At 32.2% G+C, this 10632-nt stretch overlaps 1 protein-coding gene across 2 annotated transcripts in view; it reads right to left on the minus strand.

The window, feature by feature from the left end:
- The window catches only part of LOC117172105, a 153213-nt gene extending 146327 nt beyond the window's left edge, over positions 1 to 6886 (minus strand). For both annotated transcript variants that reach the window (XM_033359883.1, XM_033359885.1), the window contains exons 1-2: positions 6728 to 6886; positions 1568 to 1765 (exon numbers count right to left, since the gene is read on the minus strand). In XM_033359883.1, the coding sequence (XP_033215774.1) occupies positions 1568 to 1720 (153 nt within the window). In that variant the 5' untranslated portion in view covers positions 1721 to 1765; positions 6728 to 6886. The remainder of the gene's footprint in view (positions 1 to 1567; positions 1766 to 6727) is intronic.
- Positions 6887 to 10632: the final 3746 nt, after the last annotated feature.

Below are 10632 nucleotides of genomic sequence, written 5' to 3' on the forward strand. Positions count from 1 at the left end.
ATTTTCCTATTGAATTAGTAGTCTAGCCGTTATTTAATATATGCACTGCGACGTCTAGAATTAACTTAATTTACTTTTTCGAACAGTTGGCCGTTAGCTTTCAAACAAGTTTTTTTTTAACAAATACAGTATTCATGGAATTGAGGGAATTCATGGGATTCACAGAATTCTTGCATTCCTGGAATTTTGTACATTCCGTGAATTCCAATGATGCCATGAATTTCATGAATTTCGTGAATGCCTTTAATTCGATGAATTCCATGAATCCCATCAATTCCATGAATACTGTGAATTCCACGGCTTCCTCGAATTCTGTGAATTCTTTGAAATTCACAAATTCCTTAAATTCCTTGCTGGAGCGGAACCTCACGAGTCATATAAATTTGAAATTTAACCTTTACAAATTTAAAAAGTGAATGAAATATCATTAATAATATTTTTTTCAATATATTTAGAAACTACTTGCCTTTATTCACATGTGCGTTACACGTACGCCGCATTTTTCTCACATTCTTTCAAGGCATATCTAATGGCAAAATGCGTATCATAGGGCTCGCAGTTGCGTATTCATCATGCCATGATTGCGGAATGGACATTCTTTGCACTCGCACATGAGAAACACACGATGCGGGTGATGTGCCTATCACTAAACAAATAATGTGAATGAAGCTCAAAATTCTTAATCCCGTTTTTTTTTGTTTGCTAATTTCGAATATTATGTCCAAAATTCAAAATTTCAGATCCAATATGGTAGATGAAAATCCTTTTTCAAATTTTTGTCTACCGTTTTGAATTTCGAAACTTTTACTTTACATTTTTAATGAGTAACCTAAAAAACCCAGAATACCACATTTTATACGTATTGGTATTGTTTTCACAGTTTTCATCTGGTTTTTTTTATTTTTTCATTTGAATTGAAATTCATAATGAGCGACCGAAAAAAAGTCTTTACCGAAAAACCGAAAAAGCCTTTAAACACTATAGAAGATGAAATTCTAATCAGGCTTTAAAGAAATCGATTGGGACATTATTAAATCACATTTTTCTCAGAACTATGAACTCATCGATTAATGTTTAGACCGGGTTTGGAATCAGTACAAAAAAAATATATCTAAGAAACTGCATAACTTGTAAGATTTTATATGTGGAAGATTTATATAGGCCCTTATGATAGGCTTCGAAAGCGCTGAGGGAGAGGTTGTGAAGGACTTCGAGGGAGGCTCTGGTGGCACTCGCGGGGGGCTCTGCAGAACTGATCTAAGAAGTATGGCGTAATTTAATTCTTCTACCTATAAGTCTGAAAGAATTTTTTTTTGTTTTTAGTATTTTGTCTTTCTTACTTTATTGGTTCGTAGAATAGTTTTTCTTTCGGACCCTGTTCCCCTTTACTAAAATCTGAAGACTCTTTCACTGTATTTTTATACTCTAAGGACTGCGCTTTATAGGCTTAAAATATAAATAAAAGAGTCTGGCCGACGACCGGAAATGTCATGAACGGAATGGCGTCCGAAAGAAAAGACTAAATGGTACTTGACAAACCACTCCCTCTTTCGTTTACGACACATACTTCATGCTGCTCTCGGTGTTTCTGACATTCAAGCTCCTCCTTTCGGGTCTTCCACAAGGCAGTGCCTTCCTGTACTAACCGCCGCTCCTGCTCCTTTCGTAAAGCTTCCTCCACTTCTGTTATATACGTAGTTCCTTGACAGACCTCAGTCATTGCAACACTTTTCTTTTAATTTCGCAGAATTTCAATTTGCGCTTCCTAAAAAGACAAAGTGAGAGTAATCTTTTAGATTAGTAGATATAAGCCATTTTTTGGAGGCCTCATCGGCCCTTATTGAATCGTGGTATAAGCCATTAGAAAAAAAAACAGCTCAGACAAAAGAGTTATCGATATCAAGCGATAAGATATCACATAATATTTCTTTTATTGTTAAACTCCCTAAAAAGTTAAATAGAAATTTTTCCATTAATGAAAAACTGATTCCCTATTTAAACAATTTGTTCTAATTTTCGGAGGTCGCTGTGTGGGGTTTCATATCAGAGACATGACTTTTTCACTTATTCAACTTTTACCAAGTTGTCAATAATCTTTAAATTTTCTCTGTATTGAAAATAAATTTTAAGAATCGTATTAATATACTTTAAGGTAGGTCATGAATGGCTAGAAACTCCTTTTAAAACTTAGTTAATGATTAATTTTAAAAATGAATATGCTATTTGGCACATTATACTTCAATGTGAGGTTTTCTCTAGAGTCCACAGTGGTCAAAAATCGAAAACAGCTGGTCAAAATTCGCAAAATTATTTTTTTCACAAAGGCCTTTTACTTATAGATACGTCTCAGTAGTACATCTCTAAGTTATTGCCACATTCAATAATAATAAGATTTTCTTTGTTACTCTGTCATTGATTCTGAAAGTGAGCGTTTCACTAGTAATATTCAACGTGTTTGAAACAAGTGAAAGACGACTACGCAATAAACGCATTAATTGTGAAATAATAAACAAATTCCTATTTTTCCAACATGGAATCGTCTCTGAAAATTAAGTAATTGCATATTATTTAATTGGTGAATCATGATTTTATTGATTGCAATTTATAAGAACATGTAAAGTCAATTTAAATCGTCTCGAAGAAAAAACGAGAAGTAATATAATTTGATCAATATAAAAATGGTCCACTGAATTCCACCGAGATATTTAGTTTAAGAAAATGATTAGAATTTTCCTATTACGTATCAAAAACCAGCTGCGGATAGCTGCGACTTTAAGTTCAATCACAATTCCATTAAATCCATTATTGCAATAATTCTTCTAAGTTTCAACCCAATAAAAAAACAATAATTTTAGGTGTGTTCAGTTGACATATTCTGCCCCATATGTGTATTAAAAAAAATAATGTTGACCTTATATTCATCCAAACCTAACCTATCCTTAACCTAAACTCACCGCTATGAATCGGTAACCCGTCGCATTGCTATGTTTTCTTATCCCTTATTATTGTATTGAAAAAATATGCATTAAAAATGGTTTCAGTACATTTTTCGAAGCTACACCTGACAATAAGATTTTTTCTATGACCAGGAGGGAAATAATTGATCTCGTAAAATCCGAATTACCTTGAAGCCAAAAAAAATGTTTCTTATAAGCTGGGCACCATTTACGAGATGGGAAACATCATGAAAGGAAATGTAACAGTATTTTATGCTTAAATCTAAAAAAATGGCAATAAGCTAGTCGGAAGGTGAGTGAGTTAATCGAGTGAGAAATTTCATCAACATTGAGCTTCTTTCTGATATTTATATAGGATGTGCCCTACTATATCAATTATTTGTCCAGTTTTTTAATATTTCTCCAATTACTCTAAAGCTTCAGATAAACAAATTATATACAATAAAATATTCAACTCAAAATTATTTAACTGAACCATGTATAGATCATGACCTTTTAGAATCTTTATAAAGCTCCGCTATATTGGATACATGGTTTCTTTTTTTCATTATTTTTGACATTGAATTTTTAATGAGCGAGCTCAAAAAACCCTTATACCAATTTTGAAAAGAATCAAAAATTTATTTAGCATACTAGCCCACCATATTGAATCCGAATTTTTTCTTAGTTGTTGGCATCGAAGTCGTAATCAGTGACCTTGAAAACCTCCTTTTATAAATCTTCAAGAATCAAAAGCGTATTTAGCATACTTGTCCGCCATATTGGACCCGCCATTTTGTTTTTGGAATTATTGACATTGGATTTGTAATCAGCGACCTTAAAAACCCCCTTATACCAATTTTTAAAAAATCAAAAATTTATTTAGCATACTTGTCCGCCATGTTGGATCCGCCATTTTGTTTTACAGATTTTTGACATCGGATTCGAAATCGGCGACCCCAAAAACGAGCGAGTAACATAATTTGGCACATTTTATGGATATTTCATTCTTTTGGTCACCTTTTCTTGCTTTTTCACAACTGTGGAGTCCTACGTTTAAGAAAACATATGCCAGTAGTAAGAGCTGGTTTTAGTTAGACGAGTTACATATCTACGACCGGCGAGAAAATTCGAGTCTTCTGACTTTGACACTCAAAAAGTAAGTGAAGAAAAAATGGTAGCTTAATGAAAGAGGGATCCTTTTAAAGTTGCAAATATTGTACGTTAAGGAGCGAAAAAATAATATTCCAAAAAAATTTTTGTAGCTTACAGATATGAAAAACTGATGAAAAGTAAAGAAATTTAATAGCTTTTGAAGAAAGTGAAATTTGGAGCATAGTTTTTTATTGAAAAAATAATAGGAAAGATCTGAAAAAATCCATGGTGGTACTTTAAACATTTCTGAATAGACGGCTGTTGAAAAATTTGCAAAATATAAATAATTTTTCCTTTTTTGTAAATAAATATGCAACCAAACTATCTTCAGTTCTAATGAAGATAAAAAAGTGATTTAAATTGGAGGTAATTAGTTAAGCAATTTGTAATAACTTACAATTTGAGAGAAGTATTTATGGAAAAGTAAGTGCAAGAAACCAGTGCGGTTCCCTTTTTTCAGGGGATTGTCCTCGATTTTCCTCACCACGGGGCAGAAAATCGAAGGCTAGAACTTGCATTCCCATATAAAAACTCACTTGAAATATCACAATTTTCACGAAGACAACAAGAAGCACATACTTCTTTCAAATTTTTAATTATTACAGATGGCTTAACGAATTACCTTCAACTTAAATCACTTTTTTATCTTCATTAGAACTGAAGATAGTTCGGTTGCATATTTATTTACAAAAAACGAACCATTATTTATATTTTGCAAATTTTTCAACGGCAATCTATTCAGAAATGTTTAAACTACCACCATGGATTTTTTTTCAGATTTTGCCTATTATTTTTTCAATAAAAAACTATGCTACAATTTTTTTTTGGAATATTACTTTTTGGCTAATTAACGTATAATATTTGCACCTTTGAAAGGATCCCTCTTTCATTAAGCTAACATTTTTGCTTCACTTACTTTTTTAGTGTCGAAACCAGAGTACTAGATTTTTCTCGCCTATAGTAGTAGAGTTTTTGATGTTCTCATATCTATATTTCTTGGCAATTGGTTTATTAATTTGATTAACTTCTCAAAAATATCTAGAGATATGTCTAGACTACTTAAGCTCATGTCATACTAATTCGATTACAAACTATCGAAACTTTTTTTGGAACTTACGTCACACGAAATGATATTTCGAGTTAAAAATTTTAAGAATTAAAGAAAAGGCACTAACGAACGTTTGAATGCTTCTAGTTTTTCATCATTCTAACGAAAATTATTTTTAAACCTTTTTTTAATCATAACAATTCTTTTAAATATAAAAATTCCTTAGTATCATGTATTTGCTTCCCAAAAATGTGTATCTGTTGATTGTAATTTCCTTTTAGAAATAAATGCTTTTTTGAGTATAATAAATATTTAATGCTTTATAATCCTTCATGTATCTCAAAAATCTATAGGGAAGAATATCATGCAGTAGATAATTTTAATGAGCTATAAAACTAGCGAAGAATGTTCATTTGTTCTTTTATAATAATATTTCGGCAATGACACTATCTTGTTTGCTGAATTTTCATTCCAAAAGTATCATTAATTTTTGTGTTTTCATCTGAATTAAACTTTTATGAGGACACTTTTTACATTAGCATCGAGATTTCAAGTTTAATGAACAATATTTATATAACAAAAATAATTGATTGTTATCATTCATAGATGTTTCAGGATTTCTTAAAAAAGTGATTTTTTTAATAAAGTACTTCTTCTGAAAAGTTCAACAACGATAACTTTAGCCTTATTGGCTTTGCTACACTCCAGTTCTTCCAATGTACAGGTAGTGTACATATTTTCGTTTTATTTTCATTTAAAAACGTTTTCAATTCCAGTGTTTCTGAATAAATAATTCAGAATAAGTGTGAGTTATTATTATTTCCAAACAACCAAAATTAAGGCTTTTAGGAGTATTGCGAGTATAGTTTTGTGGAAACTCAACGTTTGTCTGCCATAATAAGTTAGATTAGATAGGTGTTACCTCGTACTCACTCGTACCAACCTGACACAATACCGTAAATCAAGAAAGTTAAACAACTTTAGCTGTTCAAATTTTTTGGAAATTAGTAATAGTTTTCACTATTTTTGGATATTAAACTGATTTTAAATGAGTATATACTAATGACACATTGTAATTATCAATAATTAAGTATTCTGTCATGCCCAAGTGTAATACCAGAAGAGATTATCTATTGTTGCATTGACAAGTAAAAATCGTAATTAATTTTATAAAAGTTTTGCTTATAGAAATAGTTAATTTAATATGCAGGCATCACCTAAATATGAAAATGGTGATGTGCTCTATACGATTTTCTTAATTTGATTTTTAATACAGAGCAAAAATGAGGAACTGGCTTTTCAGTAACAAAAGCATGTTTAGTTCTTCAATATATTTCAGCACAATTCCTTTATATATCTTTATCATCTTTTTTATGGTTTTAATAATTTTTTCACACATAGAACCAGAAAGAAAAAAAAATTATCACAAATTAATGTGCCTTAATTCTACGGTGAGACTGTTAAAAGGAGCATTGCATTTTATTGCTAACTACATGCATTACTTCTTTAAAAGAAAAATAATAGTAATAATAATTTTCTCATGCAATATTTCTTTTACCACATATTAGTAGTAAAATTGCTAAATTACCTCTGCAATGTTTAAAAGAAAACGTCTATCATATGCGAGGTTTCAACACTTTTTCTTTAAATTTTGTAGTTTCTCAGAGTTTGAAAATGAATTTTACACGAAATTTTTCATTTTAAAATGTGAAGGTTTAGTTTAGTTTAAAGCCGATGGTTCCCACAAGCAACGACGAGAACACGCGACTGCTAAAGTTCTCGTAACCTAACCCGGGTGTAGTTCGCGACGTCGCTCCCCCACATACCAATTGTGGCTTTGCTATAGAACTCAGTATAATACAGCGATGAATAGCAGATACCACCACATCCTTCGACCTTTGGGTCGCTTTGGATAACATAGAGTAAGCTTAACTGTACCCGAGGATATGTATGTATGTACATACATACTGCGCCATAAATAAATTAATACAATATAGGCTGAAATGAAAATGCTAAGATTAATCAAATCAATTGAACCGAGCAAACAAAATTTAATTTGACATCCGGGATAAGAGAAAAAATTTTCAAATACTGTTAATGCCTTTTTTTAAATTGAAAAGCTCCGAATTTTGAAAAATCATAAAGTTGTACCTAGGCTAAAAAATTATAATGATTTTTTGTATATACACTTTTTAGTAGCGAACAAAAATTAAAAGATAAAAATTGAAAAATGGTATGAAGTTACAATTTGTTACAAACTTATATGTACATGTTTTTATTTATTTACTGAATAACACATTTAAAAAAATGTTTATCGTCAAGGAAACAGTTGTCAAAGAAATAAACAGCCTCTGGCTTCGTTTTCCTCTTTGTTATAATCGAAAACTCCTAAAACTTTGGAACTTAATGTCTGGATAGAAGGTGTTAGCCAGCTTTAATTTGAGTATGTATTTTTTAAACCGAAAATTTAAGCTTAAGATGAAAATGTCGACAAAAATACACTGTGTGCCTCTCCGCCCCCAACATTCTTGCATAGATGTTTTAAAACTAAAGGTCAAACTATTGAGAACTCTAATTTTGTGAGCACGGATTCTCTTTTGTGAAGGTCTCTCGTATCTTGCACTTGATTAAAACTTGTCATTTTCCATAAACTATAGTTTGTTACTTTTGATTACATTTTTTTCAATTGAAAAGCAAGCTACGTGCCTTATCAAAAAAAGTTACAATGTAAAGGAGGCTGTTAAAAAAAGCCATTTTTGGACTGTGAGAGCAAAGTAAGTGGACATGAAAAAACTGCATTTTTGTCTATTTTAGAGGGGACAACGACAATTATTGTATTGCGGGGTACTCGAAGCTTAGATTGAATGAGCAAAGTTCAGTTTATTTTACCCCGTAACGAAGGGATGCATGTTTACACAAATACTCCGCTTATTTTTCAGAAATATGTGGCTTGATTTTCAATAAACTTGGTATACAAGTGTTTTCAATGATACTTTTTTATTTCTAAGTCAGAAATACGAGCTTCAAAATAGTGATTCTAGCATGACCGCCGTCAAAATGGTCCAAAGATGCTAGTGTTTTTAAAAATCTATAAAGGTCATTTAACACAGGTTCTTCATGGTGCTCTTATCAACTTCGTGCAAAAAAATTCCGAGCTCAAGATGGCGGATCCAATATGAGGACCGTTGAAATATGATTCAATATTTATGTTACATATATTTTCGATCTAAATTAGTACCCTCATGCCACATTATACGGAAATGTATAAAGTAACTTAAGATTCTACACCAAAAATGATTACCGACAACAGTTATACAACCTTATGATAGGTCATTAACGTCAACAGTCTGGGTTAGCACGTTTTAAGTATTCTAATCAAGTAAATAGGAACAAAGAAATGAAATATTAGTAGTAGTATTAGTAGTAGTATATATATATTAGTATTAGTATCTAGAAAATAAAAATGACGCTACTATAATGAATGAACTGCTAGATACAAGTGTTTTGTCTAAATTTAAGGCTGGGGACGTTTTTCTAGTCGATGGTGACTTTCGAGATTCCCTTCTAAAAATAAAAGAAAAAGGATTCGTGTCCAAAATGCCACATTTTTCAGATACTCCGACAGCTCTTCAGACTACACATTAAGCAAATCATTCTCGTCTTTTTACAAAAAATTGCTATATTTCTGAAGCCTTGCATGGCAGAATCAAGAAAATAGGTATTTCAGCATTTTGACACGGCGATTCAAAATACACCCAACTCTCGCTTTCATTCCCCCGTTTTTGGCCTTCCTGGAACTGCTGGCACCCGTAGTTTCTCAGGGTAGCAGGGAGAGAGTGGTTGCGACAGTCATCTTGGAAGGGTCGCAGTGCGCGATTACTTATTTAAGTATATTGCGCAATATCATGCCTTCCAATTGGAAACGGTTTAGGCGGCCCTGACTCTTTACATTTCGATCCCCCCGAATTCAGACTGAAAGCTGGAGTTAGGTGTACTGCTATTTCATATATTTTTCTTTATTAGTATAAAAAGAAAACGCCAATACACTGACGTCTGACTTCCAACGCATTGAAGTTCTTGACATAGACTTCGTTACAGAAAAAAAACAAATTGACTACGGCAAATATGGAATAAATACAGACCTTATGAACGGCATCTTACTTAAAGCTCGCTTACGTTCTAGGCACTCTAATTTAGTCAAGTATTTTATCTATCTGCTTTTCGATAAAACAAAGGCTGAAATTAATTCCATTATTAGACATACATGCAATTACAAATTCGGACAACGTGTTGTAGGATGCTGTTCTCACATTGCCACCTTAATCTGGTTTTTTGGTAAGGCTTGCTTTTTAGACACTATCCCATTTCCCGCTTAACATTTGAGTGGTTATCTGGATTCGCAGTCTTTATCAAAATCAGAGCAAGATATAAAGACGACGAACATTGAACATACAGTATTCAATAATTCAGAAATAGCAGAATGTTGAATCATAGATTATTTTTTATTCCTTACGGTCGACATAAAATAAAATTGAGCCAAAAACCATTTTTTCGAACTCGAAATTTATGTAATTAGAGAACTATAATTGAATAAATAAACTATTTAAAAATAAACTATCTAAACTAAACTATTTAAACTCAACTAAATCAACAATCTAATTAAAATTTGCAGTTCAAAAAAATGGTTTTCGACTCAATTTGAATTTAATTTATGTGGACTGTAAGACATAAAGAAGAATCTTTGATTCAACATTCATAGATATCATAGGTTTACTTAGTAGTGATGAACTAGTCTAAACTAGAATTAGTCATATGAACTTTATGGATTTATAAGAACATTCGCATGTTTAGACTATTTTGATGGCGGTTATGCTGTAATCTGCGTCTTGAATCTCCTATTTCTGACTTAGAAATAAAACAAGTATCACTGAAAACCTTTTTGTACCAAGTATATTGAAAATCAAGACACAAGTTTCTGATATATGAGCTCAGAATATGTGGACATGCATCCTGTCGCTACAGGGCAAAATGAACTGACCATCGCCCATTCTACTTATAGACCGTGGGCTGACAACGTAAATGGGAGCGTGATACGGATAAGGCCAATTTTCACATGAGATGTTCATCTGATGATGAGGAACGTAAAAATGGGTGTCTGGCAGGTGTGAGTGGATGCGTTCACCTGTGGCAACCTGTCAAAGGTACGAATTTTTGGCAGTTAACTTACGTGACTCGGATAAGGTTGAAAATTGGTGTACATGTAGGGGCTGACATTAGAAATAGCACCTGCGCATTGCCAGGCACTTACCTGGATGCAAAAGTGTTGCCAGGCGGCTTCGAAGTCACCGGAAACTCAGGTGAAATTTTTAGAAATTGATTTTACAGGAAAACGTTTGAAACAAAAGTTGGTCCACTCCCGGAGATGCATATTTTCATTGGTATATAATTTTTTGATAAAATTGATACTTTTGGAGAAAACATCGATTAAAGAAA

The sequence above is a fragment of the Belonocnema kinseyi genome, chromosome 4 (genome assembly GCF_010883055.1).
Source record: "Belonocnema kinseyi isolate 2016_QV_RU_SX_M_011 chromosome 4, B_treatae_v1, whole genome shotgun sequence".
NCBI lineage: Eukaryota > Metazoa > Arthropoda > Insecta > Hymenoptera > Cynipidae > Belonocnema > Belonocnema kinseyi.